This window comes from Haliotis rubra, unplaced genomic scaffold (assembly GCF_003918875.1).
Source record: "Haliotis rubra isolate DU_JTF1 unplaced genomic scaffold, ASM391887v1 Scf772, whole genome shotgun sequence".
NCBI classification, from domain to species: domain Eukaryota; kingdom Metazoa; phylum Mollusca; class Gastropoda; order Lepetellida; family Haliotidae; genus Haliotis; species Haliotis rubra.
Window position 1 is genome coordinate 320,269 of NW_025767493.1, and position 19,551 is coordinate 339,819.

Sequence of the window (19,551 nt, forward strand, 5' to 3'; positions counted from 1 at the left end):
CCCAACTTTCATTTTCATAATCATGTCTAAGCCCGGGCTTTTTATAGTGGCAGCTACGCCCATGGTCGGGATTACTCGTGTCAATCGGGGTCTCGTGCCACTCGGGGGTCAGTTCAGTCCCGTCCGGGATTCGAACCTACACCATCAGAGTCAGCCACCTAATCGCCAGCACACAAAGTCAGCCACCTAACCCGCTCAGCCACTAGTGGAAGCTGGGGGGATGAGCGGGTAAGGCGGCTGACTTTGTGTGCTGGCGATTAGGTGCAGGACTCTGAAGGTATGGCAATATCACGGCGGGGGACACCAGAAATGGGCTTCATGTACCTATGTGGGGACTCGAACCTGGGACTTGAGTGTGACGAGCGGACGCTTTAATCATTAGGCTACCACGCCGACCCAGCACTTACGTGTACACTCATCGAAATGTGTTGCAACCTCATAAAAGGGATGTAATCTCACAGAAAATATAGTTTTTTATTTATACGATATTTATACAGCGCACATATCCAGGCAGCTAGTGCTTGCTCAAGGCGCTGGTATTTTGTCCCTCGATCATTTGATGTCAATCTCAACTCCCTGGGGAGTATGCAACTCTTGCAGCCACTAGGCGCACTGAGTTATTATGGCTTTCTCATCCGAACGAGGTACCCATTCACAGCTGGGTGGACTGGGATAGATAGTCACAGTACATTTGTCCAAGTTCACTGCACGTTTCTGTACCCGCAACTAGGTGTTTGCACGTATTCATGTGGCCACCGTCTGATCATATACCAACGGAATCGCGGGTTCTTTTAATTGCACAGGGTTGTGACTGTACACTGTACACAAAATATAGTAGCACAATTGCTGTGTAATCTAATACAATGGATGTTATCTCGCGACCACGTGACGGTGTAAAAAAAACCAGAGATAATGTTAGGTCCTCAGGCCAGTTTGTGTCAAGTTGCTATCTATAGATTAGGTTGTAATCAGAATGAATGCGGTAGAGGTTTATTTCTCTAGCGGCGTGATGATAGTTCAACTCAAACATCAAAAAGAGTATATTTATTATAATAGAAATTGTACAGCATAACAGAAATACAATATTGTACACAGCTCTATTCCAAGGAAAGAGATGTCATCCCTGAGTCAAAGCATTGACATAATTAATAATTAAGTTCCAACAGAGCATTTGACATCCGAGGACCAAGTGCTCAATTGTTTGTAGAAGTTCATCAAAATGGTATTGAAGATGCTATTTGCCTTTGCACTCGCTAATCAAATGCCTTTGGATTGAAGACAATAAACACGATTCATTTATATTGTCTGTCATTAGATATGTACCTTTTGTCCAACATGTATGCTTCGTTTATGCAATACACAACATGGATAAAGCAGCATGTCTCTATGCATATATATATATATATATATATATATATATATATATATCAAATATAATAGTTTCAGATAACACTAAGGAAAGAAATTCTTTGTAAAATATGGCACGTTTGGCAGATTTACACTACTGAAAACTGCTATGTTTTAACATTTGGTCTCATTATACTTCTCAAACGGAACCATGAATCTCACATGGCGGTGTGCCCTGCGTCTCTGACGTTGTCCAGTTCTATCTCATCATGCCCTTTAAGCCCTTTAAAGTTTTCATACAGTTCCACGTCTTCAGTATCAGCCGCCGTCTTGGATTGATCCTGTCTCTTCCTGTGTTTGTCCCGGACCTTTTCAGCCGGTGCTCGTTTCCTTATTGGTACATCAGGCACACCCTGTTCAGCCTGCTGCTGTTCCTCCATTCTCTTTGCCATGAGTGTTGCTTTCCGGACGAGAGATTTAGTGATATGTGGACTAGATTCACTAAGACTCACTATAGCCTTAACAGACTTTTTCTGATAGCGGCGAAAGGTCTTCGGCCTATCTGTGGTAAGTGGGCCTCCGAACTGCTGAACATCTTGTGCAAGCTTGGCAAAATTTCCAACGAACCTTTCATCAAAGGTCGCTGGTGTATCTGCTTCTGCCTGCTGTGTTCTGTGCCTCCTACTCTGTATTTTGGCCCACTTCACTTTCTGGTTATTCTCAAACGGGTCGGGTGTTTGCTCGATCTCCAGCTCAGTTGCATCTTCTTGGTAACGCTGGAGATCCTTTGTAAGTTCAACATACTCCTCACCCTTCACCTCCTTGTCAGACGCTAGTTTCTCTTTGGTCTTCCTCAGTGTCTTCCCTATGTCCCGGACGTCTGTGATGGACGTGATATGGAGGAATGTGGACAAGCGATGGACAAACATGGACAGGAACTGGATGACCAACAACACTCCAAACACAAGCATGAAGGTGATTGAAATTGGTTCAAACTGATCGCCTTGGAATCTTGGATCTGGACATGGCAATTGGATCTTAAGGTTCGGTGTATAATTGGATACCATTTGAAGTGTAAAGATTAATATGATAAAAAGAACATTGATAAGAAAGAAAAAGAGACAGGTTTTGTTCCGTAGCTCCAGCAGATCATTCTTTATCTTGTCTTGTTGTTCTTTATTCTCTTCCAAAGGCAACAAGTATTGCTCTATCAGCTCTTTCCAAAACGTGACCTCTGACCCGTCGAGATCTTTAAATTGTCCTTCACCTAGGTCAGGATCCAGGATCCAGTACGGGTCACTGTCGTAGGGCTCATTTTCTTCGACCTGCTCTTGGATGGATTCGCCTAAGATATAAAATATGGTCAAGGTGTTAAAAAAATTCAGTCCACTAATCCAACAAAGTAGCTTCAGTGTCATCAATGTTGTAATGCATACTGTACAATCATCTTGAGCATACTCAGACAACTCGTAGCAATATTATAATACTCATACGTTATCTAAAGTATATTTACTGTCTTCACTTTGGTTTATCTTTGTTCTCTGTAGTTGGCATTTGTTTCTGAGCAGCATGTCCCTGCAGGTTTTATCATAGAATTATCCTTAACATGAATCACAAGGCCCGAATGGCACATCGTCCCAAGGCAGGGGAGTTTACTGACTTTCCGTCCATACCGAAATACGCATTGTCGGAAAGTGCACGAAAATTATCTAAATCATAATCTCATCATAATCATCATCATCATCATCATCATCATCGTCGTCGTCGTCGTCGTCGTCGTCGTCGTCGTCGTCCTTACTGAACTATGTTACAAGTTCATGTCACGATCGAAGTGCCACCAGTGACTAATAGGAACTCTCTCGTCTAAGTCTCTCTTTTTGGACAATCAGATTAAACGTATCATAATACTTATTGTAATAGAGTTCACCTTACAAAATGCATCAACTTTTTTTGACAAAGATATCGATGCCAGAGGAAGTGCACATGCTTTGCAGATAAACTGCGGGGCAGTTTTACGAACTGAATGTCGATTTTGATTCGCATTTACTCTTTATCCCAGTTGAAACATAACTCCGAAATTTCAGCCTGGTTCACCAATGGTTGAAGCTGAGCATCAGGAAAATGCAGAAGGCATGGTATGCTGTTAAATGCAACAATGAAGTCACTCACTAACTTATCCCTACACAGCTCATAACATTATCTGTGCTATTTTCCTGATACACCGTTATCTTCTTCTAGACGTTACTTTCAGCCTTGCATTCTTGTCAACTGTATCAAAATTGCTCTTTGCATCTGGACGGTATTTGATTCACTTCGTGCTGGCAATCTTGATGTACAGCGCTGGTTGTAAAACATCGTATTTGTTTGATATCGTGCTAAATTGTTTACATGCAAGAAATCAACCTCGGTTTCCTCAAACCGTTCTATTTTTCCTTTACAGTATCAAGTTGACATTTGGTTAGATCTTTAACGCAGTCGATTACATGGCTATTGTACAAGCTTCAGTGTACGTTCTGTGCTATTGACCGTGTTCGTGATGTACCTCCTGCAGAATATACCACATTCACCTATCTACAGGTCTTTATGCAGATTGAAACTCAGTTTATTGCCATGAAAACTGACATTTCTTGAAATGACAAACTTTGAAATTTTTGTTATAACTGAAGGCAATATGCCTTGTCAATGGTATGACACTGTCTTCCTTAATATAAAATCAAATCTTTAGGATCCTATTTCAAGTATTGAAGACGAATGTTTCTGAGTGATGAACCTTTGCATTTACTGATTCCAGAGTACTTACCTGGTAAAGATGCCAGTCTTCGCTGTCTAAATTGTCTGGCATTGGAATCACTTCTTTGGGGACCTAAGTAAGAACATTCACGTTGGGATTCATTTGTGTGTATAAAATAAAATAACAAAAGAGTGGGTGGATATATGGCTGGGTTTATGGAAATGTCAGCTTTAATTTATAGCATGCAAGTCTAATGGGATCAAAAACAATTCATTGCCTTTTACGTCCAACAGAACAGTACGGTGTGATTATCTCTCGAGTTTACGGGTGTTATATATACTGAGGCTCAAATGCCTACAAAATCACCGCTCTGGCAACAGAGATATTTTCTTTCATTCTCTCATTGAGTGATTTATAATTTGTTCCAGAATGTGCAAGAAAATAGATTGCTGCATTTTGTTCACTATATAAACTGAAGAAGGCAAACTATCAGGTACCCAAGATATGTTTAACTTCTCAAACATATATACATTCTTACAGTACATGGTACACACCTTTTGGTGGCTCCACCACTGCAGCTTCGATTTTCTCCAACCTCTCTATCACCTTGTCCAGCTGGTCCTTGTTGGCAGTGGAGGAACAGCATACACACCTGCACAGTGCGTCCCACACCCCTCCTTCATCCGACCCGGTGATCCGATTCCACATCTGCTCTAATGCATTCATCTTCTTCTTCTCAGGCTGTTGCCCTGGTGGAGGTGCTGCTTGCTTAGTCTCGCGAGTTCCCCACGAGACTACGTGTAGGTTGCCAAAAGAGTAGATCATGAGGATCATGGACATGGTAGGGATGGCCAGGAAGTACAGGAAGCCATGGAGGATGCACATGAACTCTTGAGGATGCAAGATGGCGGCTACCAAGAAGATTCCAATGACGATCACAAGGAAGATGGTTGCAGTGGAGCAGAATCCGTATGTTGCTGCCTGTTGGATCAGCCCTACTATCACCAGCATCATCACCAGACTGTAGACGATGGATATGATCGCGGCATAGCCAAGCTGAAGGATGACGTACGCTTTTTTATCAGAATATATAATAAAAGTGAAATTATTACAGACTTTTGGCTTGAGACTTGTATGGTACAAATGCAGCCTTTCGTTTCAGCTACCAAGACCCTTGTCCTGAAACATCACCTGCTGTATCGCGTATATATAAGATGACAGTATATGTCCAAAGGACTCTTAACCATTTAAGTTACGCAAATAGATGAAAACTGAAGCAAGGCAGTCAACCTTTACTGGTTGGAGGTCCTGCATATAAAAATAGCTACCTGTCTCACTTATAGCCTCTGGTTATCTTGCAGTGCGAGGTCATTCTTTCTCACCCATGTCACCAAATATCTCAACTGTCTATGCACGTTATCTGTATGAGTCAGTCCGAACATACGTTTGCATGGACATATTTAATATGATTCAGGTCTCAAATACGTGCCCATGCATGTATATGATATGACTCAGGCCACAATTACGTCTGCATGATATGATTCGGGCCTGAAATACGTCCCCATACACGTATTATATATGATTCAGGCCTCAAATAAGTCTTCACGTACGTTTTTGATATTATTCAGGCCAGAAACATGTCCCCATACACGTATTATATATGATTCTGGCCTCGGATACGTCTGCATGCACGTGTTTGATATGATTCGGGCCTCAACTACGTCTGCATGCACGTGATTGATATGATTCAGGCCTCAAATTAGTATGCATGCACGTGTTTGATATGATTCAGGCCTCAAATAAGTCTCCATGCACGTGTTTGATATGATTCAGGCCTCAAACAAGTCTCCATGCACGTACATGTATTTGATATGATTCAGGTCTCAAATAAGTCTCCATGCACGTATTTGATATGATTCAGGCCTCAAATAAGTCTCCATGCACGTATTTGATATGATTCAGGGCGGAAAAAGTCTGCCCTGTCACATTTACCTGTATGTTGGTTTTGGCCACGAAGCAGAGAAGAACGAAGACAGCGACTGGTACGAGGTTAAGGATGAGGGCACCAAATAATGGCATTTGAGGGAAGGCAACATTAATGGCTCCAACGATGAGGAGGAATATGGTTCCTGGAGTTACGATGGAGGATGCCATCAGTGCCATCTGGTAGATGATGTACAGACAGGAAATATCTGCATTCTTTCTGGTGACACTCTTCCAGTCCTACAAAACAGCATAGTTCCCCAGTGTTGGTTACTCATCACAAACTCTGAAAGCTACCCCTACATATAGGGAACATATTTATGGCGAACTGATGGATATGATTTTAAGGTGCCCGCCTCATGTTGTATATTTCAGTCAAGATGCTTATAATGACAGGCTGTCATAACAACAATTTCAGGTCCCTATGGTTTCATTATGACCATAGTTTAACTGTACTATTTACAGCATTTTGCATTATCTTGTATGCATTTCGTTGACACAAACACGTCCTTAAAAATTCGATTTTGGTGAGTAGGAGGGACAATAACAATATGGTCTTATCTGAATACATATGACTTCATGTATGAGCGTAATTAAAATTTGTCTCGAATTTTAATGTGTTATATGGCAGATTAGGTCTAGTGTGCGGGCATCGTTGAGGAGAACATGCAAGTTTGCATTAGGTGGAAAATAATTGTTCAACCTTTGTCTTTTTAGTATTGACGACAAAATCTTTGTAAATTATCGCCCGAAGAAAATGTATTTCTTAGTTCGATATTTTCAATTCCTATCTCACATTTTACCAACATATTGTTATGTATAACAACCAATGGTGCAACATCCGACCGCCATAGCAATTCAGGGGAAGGACAGGTCCGAATTGGGTTTGTCAAGCATCGGTTTGTCAGAAGTTTAGCCTGAACAAATAAATCGTGTAAATAGGGATTCCGTTGCAACTTATGATGATATCACCCCACAATCGTTTGTGTAAGAGGATGGTGATTGTAGCCTAAGACTAAAATCGCGATGTTAACGATTTGCAATGATCGTAGCGCCAAGACTGTTTTGTGTATGTGGGCCCAGTTGAATTGCTGTTGGAGCAATATACTAACGCTTAGTCTCTTCCCTATTATATAATTGTGATAGAAGCAAACAGTTTCTTTTAAATTTTAATTTGAAAAGAACCTCAATGAGAAGGTGACCCTGCGGAATACGTGCTTCCTGCTTCATTTAGCGCTTTATTATTGCAGGAAGATTTCTCAGAAGGCAAAATGAAGCGGTTCAGGGACTCTGAGACCAAAGGATTACCTGGAGGAGGTCCAGCGTGTTAGCCATCGTTGATGGGGTCCAACGACGACGCTGATTGAAGAACTCGTAAAATCCCTCCGGTGCAAACGTAAATGAATCGGAAGCTGCGCAGTACTCGACTCGGTAGCCTTGCTGTAAGAGCAGTGTGCACAACCAGCGATCCTCACCTTCAAGTAAAAGTGACTCTGGTTTCAAAAATCATTTGACGTATGAACCGTTATTCAACATTCGCTAAGGAAAGTGGAGGTTTGGTAAGATATACTGACCAGCAAAAGAAACGCAAATCAAGAAATCAAAACAATTGTGTTAAAGTATCAAATCCGTTTTTATGCTGAAAAAGTATAATTTTCATGAATTCTGAGTTGCGTTCTTATTGCTGATCAGTATATTCAATGGACTGTTAGGGAGGCGTTTCTTTTGATAACAGGATCCTTCGTGAGAAATCTTCTTTACCCAAAGTGACCGTTCAGGACTAAACCTGAACAGACAGGTGGTGACACAACAAAGACACAAACAATAGGCTCAGTAAAGGGCTGGCTAAAAAAATCCATAATCTGCTAATCGTCCACAGGGAACGTGGTACATATTATTAGCCAGACAATTGATGAGTGCGACAACCTAACATAAGACAGAAGGGTATATTGTTGAACAATTTGCACATTTGCACCTTTGTATCAGTTCTGAAGGGCCATTAGCAGCAACTGGCGTCATACTGGTCTGATATTGAGGACAATACAACTTGTCACATTGCTGATTACGTGTCCACGTGCAGCAACCCGAGGAAGAATTATCAGTGATAACAAAGAACGAATTTTTGTCTATTATGGTCCAGAGTCGATAGTTTACAGATCTTCGTGATAAAGGCCTAGTTTTTCTAACTGAGGCAATAAGTGAGTGAGTGAGTGAGTGAGTTGAGTTTTACGCCGCAATCAGCAATATTCCTGCTATATGGCGGCGGTCTGTAAATAATCAAATCTGGACCACACAATCCAGTGATCAAGGGTGGCCGGGTAAGCTGAAGTCATTTTCCTCTCATCTGTGCTGATAGTGATAGTAATGATAGCAATGGGGGTGGTGATGCTGATGATGCTGGCGATTATTTTGTTTGTTGTTTAACGCCGCTCTCAGCAATATTCCAGCTATATGGCGGCGGTCTGTAAATAAACGAGTCGGGACCAGACAATCTAGTGATTAACAGCATGAACATCGATGTACTGGGATTCGATGACATGAGTCAACCAAGTCAGCGAGCCTGACCACCCGATCCCGTTAGTCGCCTCTTACGACACACATGGGTTACTGAAGATCAATTCTAACCCGGATCTTCACGGGTCTGAGGCAATAACGAACAAACAGGCTATCAAACAGGTTATAACCCATGATTGATTTTTGTCGTTGGTTATTCTAAATTTGACTTGACTTACATTGGTGGGGCGGTGGGGTAATCTAGTGGTAAAAGCGTTCTCTTGTCACGTCGAAGATCCAGTTCGATCCCCACATGGGCGGAGTGAAACTAAACTCACTCACTCACTCAGTCTTACCTTGGTCGTACTGAACGTAGTGTCTGGCCTCAGTCGGAGCTGTCGTGTAGCGTTTCATGACGTTGTCGTCCATCACAGCGGAGCCTCGGAACAGGCTGAAACATCCGGGGCTGCACAGGACGCAGCCAATCACATGCTCTGTTGCTTTTTGCAGCCAATGACTAACAGCATACTCAAACTTCTGGTACCACACCATTGGCCCTGGTAACAAACACAGTAATATACAACAAGATGGTTCGTTATTAATGGCTTTTGTCGTTTAAATTATTCTTTTGACAACACTGGATTGTCTGGCCCAGACAGACCATCGCCATATAGCTGTAATATTGCTGAGTGAGGCGTTGAACAATACATAAACTAATACACAAAAACATACGTTACGTTGGTTGGCTTGTCGTTTAACGCCGCACCCAGCAATATTCCAGCTATATGGTGGCGTTCTGTAAATAATATAATCTGAAAAAGACAGTCCAGTGATCAACAGCACGAGCTCCGATCTCCGCAGTTGGAAAACGATGACATGTGTCAGCCAAATCATCAAGTCTGACCACTCGATCCCGTTAGTCACCTTTTACGAACTTAGGTAAGGAAAAGATACATAGTCATCAGATTTGCCAAAGACGATTCCGACGACACGAGCATGTGTTTATGAATATCATAATACTACTGATGTCAGACATTCACGAACAGGTGAGAATTAACTTTCCCACTGGCATATGTCTCACATACAGGCAAAGGAAATCAAGCATTCACGGCATTACTGAAGAACACTTTTTGGTTCAAACCTTTAATAAAATTTGTTTGCATCACATTTGTTGAAATTTCCTTTGAACGCTTACTCATGACAGTGAAACCCTGTGAATCTGAATGCTTTTGTCATCAGTGCATTTGTTCGTATTAACTCATATCCGAATTACTGACTGACTGAGTTTAGTTTTACGCCGCTTTCAGCAATATTACAGCAATATCACGGCGGGGGACACCAGAAATGGGCTTAACACATTGTGCCCATGTGGGGAATCGAACCCGGGTCTTCGGCGTGACGAGCCAACGCTTTAACCACTAGGCTACCCCACCAACCCTCCGAATTACAAGACCATGTGCATGCCGCTATTAATGCTAAGATTGTCTTCTTTTAGTCGTTCAGATAAACAGGGCTCCCGAATACAACATGCACAGTAACTGTTTTGTGAAGTGACGGAGGTGTGTGTGAGCAATAAATGGTTACACAATGTCAAACGGAATCATTCCAGAGTCCAGAAAAGAATATGTCCCAATATCTTAGGACGGTGTTTGGGATTGGACGGTCACGTCAATACCTATAAGACCTGCCAATTTCAGGGTAAATAGGCATTATATCAATTATAGATCTGAAATAGAAGAGGGATATGTTTAATTGCCTGTTATCACTCGTAATGTCCAGTTTTGTAGGGATTGCGGTTTAGAAGATCATCGTGTGTGCATGTTTGTCGTAAAAGTCAGTCTAAATGGGGATCGGGTGGTCGAGTTGCTCACGCTTTCAGTCACTGATCCTGATCGATCATTAACACGCTGCCGTGATATACATAATGTGTACTTCTATAACGCTAAATTCCATACACCAAGTGCATGCTCGAAGCGCATACACACATAGTGTTCATACACTGAACGATATGATAGAATGATGCCGACTTCAGCAAAAAATTACTTTGTTAAAAAATGTATCTCCTTATGTACAAAATATTTTTATAAGATATGCTCTATTGGACATGGATATTCAAATTTCACTGCTTATGTCATGTCTCTGCTCCCCACCTGAGCCAATGGGATGGATTCTTCCACACGCTGCCCCCACGTTCGGGTCCCGCCTCATCCTGTCCACCAACATCCGGAGAGCCTCGGGTTGGAAATCGACGTCACCATCGAGAGCCAATAGGAACGTGCTGTCAGCTCGTACGCGCTTCCGGTTGATGTCGATTTGCTCAGACATGAGCTGATTGGCCAGAAAGTAATATAGGTACATCACCTGCAAGGATGGCCGGGTAAGTTGAAGTCATGTTCCTCTCAACTGTGCTGATAGTGATAATAATGAGTGAGAGAGTGAGTGAGTGAGTGAGTGAGTTATTATTTAGCGTCACATTGGCAATAGATAATAATGAGGATAATAATGATGATTGATGATGATGATGATGATGATGATGATGATGATGATGGTCATTATTTTGTTTATTGTTGAACACCGCTCTCCGAAATACTCCAGCAATATGGCGGAGGTCTGTAAATAATCGAGTCTGGTCCAGACAATCCAGTGATTAACAGCATGAGCATCGATCTACTGGGATACAATGACACGTGTCAACCAAATCAGCGAGCCTGACCACCCGATCCCGTTAGTCGCCCCTTACGACAAGCATGGATTGCTGATGACCAATTCTAACCCGGATCTCAGTCTCACAAGACATTATTTGGCCAGAGGTGTTCACATATTCAAAAACTGATCAAATATTAAAACACAGATCAATACCTCTTGCGCAGCCATGTTTACACAGCAGGTACTACCAGTATTCATTTGGTTCCACATTATGTATTTTACACATCTTGCATGGTCATTTGTAATGTTTTCCTCAACATAACATGCATAGTGAAAGGTAAAAGTTTTCCGATCTCTTAATATAGGCTCATCTCTTGGGCCACAAAGGGTTTCTAATGTATTGTCCTTTAATCATAAATGAAACCCTAATCACATAGTTTTACTATATCAAAGTAGAAATATTTTGAAATGGAATATAAAAACAAACAGATGGGGGGATGCATGAAGTACAAGGGAAAGGTACAGCACAACGCGACAGTGAATTTACATCACAACTCAGGAAACTCTAAGTCATATTTTTCTTTTAACTCGATTGTTTATTAGAAACATTTGTTTAATCATCACTGACGTTTTAATTTAGTATAGGAAGGAATGTTTGCTACCAGTTAATGCAACTCTGTTGCAAGCAGTTGGAAAAACGGTACACTCAGCATTGCATACGCGTGGCTGTTAAAAACACGATACTTTGCCCCACTGAATAAACATTTGGATTATCGAGACTGATCGGACAACTCTTCATTTTGCTTATCAAACACTTGAACAGATTTGTGTTCATTCATGTACATACTTGTGACTGAAATGTGTTGAAAACGCCCACTTGATAGGCCTACCTGACTTATATTTGCAAAATCCTTGACCTACCTCTGCCCTGCGTTTGACAACTCTGACCCTACCACCGTCGTGTCTCATCCGGTCTCGTGTCTAGTGCCTCACTCGCGACATGTGTGTCCCGCGCCTCTACATGCCTGACCATGAACTGTGTAACTCTACCTGGCCCTACCACTGTCGTGTCTCATCCGATCTCGTGTCTAATGCCTCACTCGCGACATGTGTGTCCCGCCTCAACATGCCTCTACATGCCTGACCATGAACTGTCTAACTCTACCTGGCCCTACCTACCTTTCCTGACCCAGCTGGCCTCACGACATGTCTGACCCTACCTCTCTACTGACTTTCCTGACCAAAAGTCTCCGTACCTCTCGACATGTCTGATCCTACCTCTGTCGAACCCTCGACGTTCCTGACCCCGAACTGTCTACTCTTGGAAAACCTGACCCTACCTCTCTGGAGGTATTACTGACTTTCCTGACCCCAAGTCTGCCGAACTCTCGACATGTCTGACACTACCTCTCTACTGACTTTCCTGACCCCAAGTCTGCGTAACTCGCGACATGTCTGCCCTACCTCTCTACTGCCTTTCCTGACCAAAACTCTGCGTAACTCTCGACATGTCTGACCCTACCTCTGTCGAACCCTCGACGTTCCTGACCCCGAACTGTCTACTCTTGGAAAACCTGACCCTACCTCTCTGGAGGTATTACTGACTTTCCTGACCCCAAGTCTGCCGAACTCTCGACATGTCTCACCCTACTTCTCCGGAACTACTGACTTTCCTGACCCCAAGTATGCCTAACTCTCGACATGTCTCACCCCATCTCTACCAAACCATCGACGTTCCCGACCCCAAACTTTCTATCTCTTTACTAACTTTCCTGACCCCAAGTCTGCCTCTATGGTCCTACCTCTGCCGATCCCTTTGCGTGATGCAGCTCTCTGCCTAGGTCACATTTCTACCCGTGTTGAGGTCTTTCCCTACCTGACTCCATCTCTTTCTGTGCCGTATCTTCATCTTGTCCTTCAGATGCGCCGTCAGCGTGTTGCCCCCTTGAAGCGTCCACACCAACCGGCCTCCATACGGAGTCTCAGTACGTGTTGGAGGCGGAATAGTGTGTGGTGTGTTATACTCGTCTCTGTGTGGAACATAGTGAGTGAGTTTAGTTTTACGCCGCTTTTAGCAATATTGCAGCAATATCACGGCGGCGGACACCAGAAATGGGCTTCACATGTCGGCATGACGAGCCAACACTCCAATAGGCTACCCCACCGCCGCGCATGGAACATAGAACGCTGTTTCTAAAATTCAGCATTTAAAACCTGAAAGACAGATGCCAGTTCGGACTACTAAAACGATGATGAGACTGAAATACTCTCCAAAGAGGTGTCAGCATATTCATCACTCTCACTTTCTTACGCAACTTACTAACAAAATGTGAAAATCTTTATTGGACTAAAAATATTTCTTTATTTCTGGGACCGGTTCCAGGCTGACATATGTCATCGTGTCGGAACTGCGTAGAGGGCTAGTCATGCTGTTGATCCAGTCAACAGATTGTCCAGTCCAGACTCAATTATTAACAGACCGCCGCCATACAGCTGGAATATTGCTGAGTGCGGCGTAAAAAAACCAACAAAGCAAAGCATACACGCGGCTATATAAGTGCGATAATTATTAAAACGATCTTAATCCCTATTTCACCTATTTCATCAATAAGAATGATTATTATTTTATTCACGAGGATGCAACACGTTTGTTCTGACCAACGTCAGTGACGTACCTTAGGGCGACGTTAATCACCCGCAGGAGCTGCTTCACCCAGTCGTTGACGTCGTAATCCAAGTCGCCATCTTTGTGAGGCTGAAAGGCGTCGTCGAAGAAGATGTGAGCTGAAACAGACAAGCGTAACAATCAACAGACCAGCGGTAAAATGTTTGATGTTTATACACTGGGGACGTTGCGTGATACTATTGGTAAGACAACTAGTTGGAAGACTCCTTACTTCAAATTCGTAATCTATGTCGAATATTCCTTACCTTCAAACTCGTAGTAATCCACATCCGTCTCAAATGTTTTGATGGCTTTTCGCCTGGCGCTCTGATCCTCATCCAATCTGGGGGGGAAATATATTTAAAATATTGAAACATAGATCACCAAAGTTCTGTTATGAAAATGTATTTAGACACAGTGGTTTGGGGTTATGCGTTCCCACAATGACAACTGAACATGAATATTCATACAAATGTGCAGTACAATGTTGGTTCTATCGTGAACGTGTTTGGCAGGTCATCAGAGCATGTCAACTTGCTCTATTCATTGTTGCATTTAAAAGGGTTAATATGTCGCGTCGTACGTGTGTAATTCGATACACGTGAACATCAAAGTCTTGGTCGTATTCATACAGGTGAGGTGAGGTGAGGTGAGGTGAGGTGAGGTGAGGTGAGGTGAGGTGAGGTGAGGTGAGGTGAGGTGAGGTGAGGTGATGAGGTGAAATTGGGTTTTACATCGTGCTTGAGAATATTTCGCTCAGATGACGACGTGCATGCGTGTGTATGTGTATGTGCGCTGCTTGTACTAGCCCAGACTGAAGCTGGTTTTATAGTGCTAGCCCACTGAGATACCATGCCGCAGTGAAGCATGAATACACCACTCAGACACATTATACTGACTCCGAGCCGACCAGTCCTTGTTGTACCCATTAATGCCGAGCGCCAGGCAGGGACCAACAAGTACCATATTTTAACGTCTTTCGGTATGACGCGGTCGGGGATCGAACCTGCGATCTTCCGCTCTCCGGGCGGACGCTCTAACCACTACACCACGGAGGCGGTCCGTATTCATACAATAATAACAATGCTGATGAGCATTTATAAAGCGCTGTATCCATCCACAAGGTGCTTGCTCAAAGCGCATAAAATGTGAGAAAAGGTAAACGAAATGAAATAATAATATGAAATAAAACCTATAAATAATAGCCTGAAATAAGGACTATAAATAATAGCAGGAGATAAAGTCTATGAATTAATGACAATGCATAATAGCGTGAAATAAATTATACGAATAATTGCCGGAAAATAGGTGCGTCTTGAGTTTTGACTTGAATACAGTTAATGATGATGAAGATTTGATGTCCAGAGAAGTTTGTTCCATAGTTGAGGAGCTGCGTGACTTTAGAATTTCTGTCCATAGCTGGTCAGATTATACATACTATATGCTGTATAAAACATTGTCTCATTTTTGTATCCAGATACAGATCGAAGTATCTTATTTGTATACATTGATACAGCTGCAGACATTCTCACCGATACACAGATCTCAGCATCTGAATCATCTCGTTCTCCGATTCATGCCACATGGTAGCACACACATAGATCATAGGGGTGTCGTCCTTCCTCATGCTGGTGGTGTCCCTCAAGTCAAAGACGTCACCGTCGCCGAGGTGAGGAACGTTGACTCGTGATGCATTTTTCTCCTGAAATTGTCACGCATCATCAACGTATTAGCTAAAAGTATTTGTCCCTTTGGCAAAAGTATTACCAGCAGTTTGTGCAACAGCAAACGCTACCTGAAGTAAAGTAACATGAGTTTATCTCAGGGAGTGCATACAGGTGTCAGTGTAATATTAGACCTCAGATTGTGTCGCAATAATGTGAAGCCCATAATGTGACGAGTTCGAATCCCAACTGAGTTCTGGTATGGTGCGTGTGTGTAACCTGCGTGCTCAGTCTGTCAGTCGATCATACAGCCCTGAAACAAATATATCCATGAAAGCCCATGGAAGTCTAGAATATATGGCACATCTAGATTGCCACAATCCTTGGGCTCCTTTTCATATATTTTATGACTATGATTTATGAACTGTTATTTCAGTAAAATAGGGGCGGTGGGGTAGCCTAGTGGTTAAAGCGTTGGCTCGTCACGCCGAAGACCTGGATCCCCACATGGATTCAATGTGTGAAACCCATTTCTGGTGTCCCCCGCCGTGATGTTGCTGGAATATTGCTAAAAGCGGCGTAAAACCAAACTCAGTCAGTCTGTCAGTCAGTAAAATATGTTCATTTCAGTGACTAGATGTTACATGTTCATAATAATCTGACATATCTGCTTCAGTGTGTTCTATTTGCTAACAGAAAGCCAAAAGAGGTTACTATTTAAGGTAATTATTTAGAGGTGAGACAATATCGATAATACTCCTAATGTGGGAGAGGTGGAGTAGCACAGTTGTCGAAGTGTTTGCTTGTCACACCGAAAACCTAGGTTCAATTTTCCACTTCAGTAAATGCTTGAAACTCATTTCTGGTCCCCTGCCATCCCTTGAGATGTTGCTGTAATATCGCTAAAAAGAACCCAAATCCTACAAAATATCATACATATTCATTGACTATCACCGCCTCTAATACACTATCACGTGTACACCTTTGCTCAGGATATCACTCACTGGTTCATTTTGCTGTTTAACCGTGAAGGTCCGGGTTAGAATATTGATCTTCAGTAACCCATGCTTGTCGTAAGAGGCGACTAACGGGATCGGGTGGTCAGGCTCACTGGCTTGGTTGACACATGTCATCGGTTCCCAATTGCGCAGATTAATGCTCATGCTGTTGATCATTGGATTGTCTGGTCCAGACTCGATTATTTACAGACCGCCGCCATATAGCTCGAATATTGCTGAGCGCGGCGTAAAATCCACTCACTCACTCATTTTGCTGTCAAGGATTTCGTATATCATTGACAAGGCAAAACAACTGATTTCTGATTTCAATCTAAGCAGACAGATAATAGGACATGGTAGGTCGTTTTTCTTTACTCAAATCATGTTTTTCTCGATAACTTGATCAAATTCAGTGGTGGGTTCCCGTTTTGCCGGACTCTTTTGTTCGGAATAATAAATCACTGATGCGCGATAATCTCTACAACAATAGGTTTCGATCTAACAAACGGCAAGGTGGGGGATGACCAATACAGTTAGGTAACACGAGTAAACGTACCGCGTCTTTGATTGGCATTCTAGAAGGTGAGGAGACGAAGAATGAGCAAAATTTTTATGGATAAAGAAGTTGTATATCATTCAACACGAGTGAAGTTGATGGTTGGGACCTCCAGATTGTCTCATGGCAAATATAGTTTTTTTCGTTAGGGTTAAGACAACACACCTTCACATAAATTAAGCACATGTTCATAAGTCAGACGGGTCAAGAAACTTTGAAATGGTTACATAAGCCTATTGTTGTATATTATCCGACTCCACAGTAATTCAGACTATACTAAACAAACAAGTCACACCGAGCTGGGGCACATAAATATTCTGTTACACTTTATTAGCTGAAGTCAGCAAGGTAAATATATGACTCTTGGGGACCTTCAAGGAGCTCCTGTTGGCAGGACAAGTACTGGACTTTGTTTATGGCTAACCCGGCTTTACATTTTATTACGTTCACGATAATAAAGCAACTCTGTGTATACGGTTAGAAATTTAGGTATTTGGCTTTAGCCACGGAATCGACTAAAGTTGTGTTGAATTTCTCGTAAAATAACATTCAATCTATTTGACATATTTCAACCATATGAATCGTCAATCCTTGTCAATCCGCCAGGACGGCGGGGTAGTCTAGTGGTTAAAGCGTTCGCTCTTTACGCCATTCCTACATTGGTACAATGTGTGAAGCCCATTTCTGGTGTCCCCCGCTGTGATATTGCTGGAATGTTGCTAAAAGCAGCGTAAGCGCAACTCACCAATTCAATCCTAAGTCAAATGATAGATATATTACTCATTTTTGACGAGAACACTCCAACACATACAGACGGGTGGTACATAGCTGAAACTACAATGACTCGCTCTCAATATAGATATGATGTTTCCAGGCCACTCTTTTCAATGAATTCAACCCAAGCCGCAACATTTACGTCCTGACTTAATACAGGAGACAGTGAGTATAGTTTTACGCCACTTTTAGCAATATTGCAGCAACATCACGAGAAATCGGCTTCTTACATTGTACCCATATATGGAATCGAACCAGGGTCTTCAGTGTGACGAGCGAACTCTTTAACCACTAGGCTACCCCACCGTCCCTCTTCATACAGGGGTTAACATTAGAACGATTGTGTGAAAGGGAAAGTGTATTGCTAGTCTGCTGCGTGAAACTAGGTCACTCATGAACAAAGCATATCCAAGGAATATGCAGTTAACCGGTAAATGGAATTTGTGGAACTGAAAAGTTTTTCAAGTGGATAAAGGCTTTGAAGATCGTTAACCCGTCTCGTGACTGCAACACACTGAGCAATTCAATCAGACCTACTGGGACGACTCTATGAAATGAAACACACCACTGTGGGCAGGACAAGGACGCGTTGTGCATAAAACATCCGGGTAGTCCACGCACGTTAACCCTTAAGAAACACCTACACCCACATACTCTATCAGCCCAGGCTTAATATACATACTGAGCCTATCCCGACAGGTATAGGTCCGACTCTCAGGCCGGAAGACATACAAAATCAAGCCCCTAAATTTTCACCACACCCTTGTGACCGTAGAAAACAAATTGAGTTATAACTTGATCCTCCCATATGACTCCACCAACCCTAGATATCAAACGTCAACTTTCTAACTATAGAAGACATACTGCGTCTACACAAACACTCTACCTCCCAACTCATCAATACATTTTGTCTACCCCGATCCATATCCCTTCACATACACCCCGCCCTCAAAACGCTTGAAGACATATTGCATCTACTCTTACTAAAATACTCTATCTGCCAACCCAACAAAACATTATGTCTACCCCCATCCAAATGTCCTCAAATACACCCCGTGTACCAAACACTAGAAGACATATTGCACCTACTCTGAAACAAACACTCTACCTCTCTACCTAGAAATACATTCGTCATACCCCGATCCATAACCCCGATCCATAACCCCTCACGTACACCCCTCACTAATAACACAAGAGGACATATTGCGTCTACTCTGGCACAAACACTCCACCTACCAACCCAACAATACATTCTGTCTACCCCCATCCATATCTCTACTCTTACTAAAATACTCTATCTGTCAATCTGCGTCTACCAAACGCTAGAAGACATATTGCACCTACTCTGAAAGAAACACTTTACCGACCAACCCAACAAAACATTCTGTCTACCCCCATCCAAATGTCCTCAAATACACCCTGCCCTCAAAACACTAAAAGACATATTGCACCTACTCTGAAACAAACACTCTACCTCTCTACCCAGAAATACATTCGTCATACCCCGATCCATAACCCCGATCCATAACCCCGATCGTACACCCCTCACTAATAACACAAGAGGACATATTGCCTCTACTCTGACACAAACACTCCACCTACCAACCCAACAATACATTCTGTCTACTCCCATCCATATCCTTTAACATACACCTCGCCCTACAAACCCTGGAAGACACATTACAAACACTCTA

At 42.6% G+C, this 19,551-nt stretch overlaps 1 protein-coding gene across 18 annotated transcripts in view; it reads right to left on the reverse strand.

The window, feature by feature from the left end:
• Positions 1 to 1,029: 1,029 nt before the first annotated feature.
• Positions 1,030 to 19,551, reverse strand: part of LOC124260725 (chitin synthase chs-2-like) — a 31,164-nt gene continuing 12,642 nt past the window's right edge. For all 18 annotated transcript variants that reach the window (XM_046695028.1, XM_046695017.1, XM_046695019.1 and 15 more), the window contains 11 exons: positions 15,398 to 15,567; positions 14,132 to 14,208; positions 13,876 to 13,984; positions 13,077 to 13,230; positions 10,705 to 10,915; positions 8,911 to 9,111; positions 7,370 to 7,536; positions 6,071 to 6,301; positions 4,633 to 5,134; positions 4,148 to 4,210; positions 1,030 to 2,692 (listed from right to left, as the gene is read on the reverse strand). In XM_046695028.1, coding sequence (XP_046550984.1) covers positions 1,566 to 2,692; positions 4,148 to 4,210; positions 4,633 to 5,134; positions 6,071 to 6,301; positions 7,370 to 7,536; positions 8,911 to 9,111; positions 10,705 to 10,915; positions 13,077 to 13,230; positions 13,876 to 13,984; positions 14,132 to 14,208; positions 15,398 to 15,567 — 3,012 coding nt within the window. In that variant the 3' untranslated portion in view covers positions 1,030 to 1,565. The remainder of the gene's footprint in view (positions 2,693 to 4,147; positions 4,211 to 4,632; positions 5,135 to 6,070; positions 6,302 to 7,369; positions 7,537 to 8,910; positions 9,112 to 10,704; positions 10,916 to 13,076; positions 13,231 to 13,875; positions 13,985 to 14,131; positions 14,209 to 15,397; positions 15,568 to 19,551) is intronic.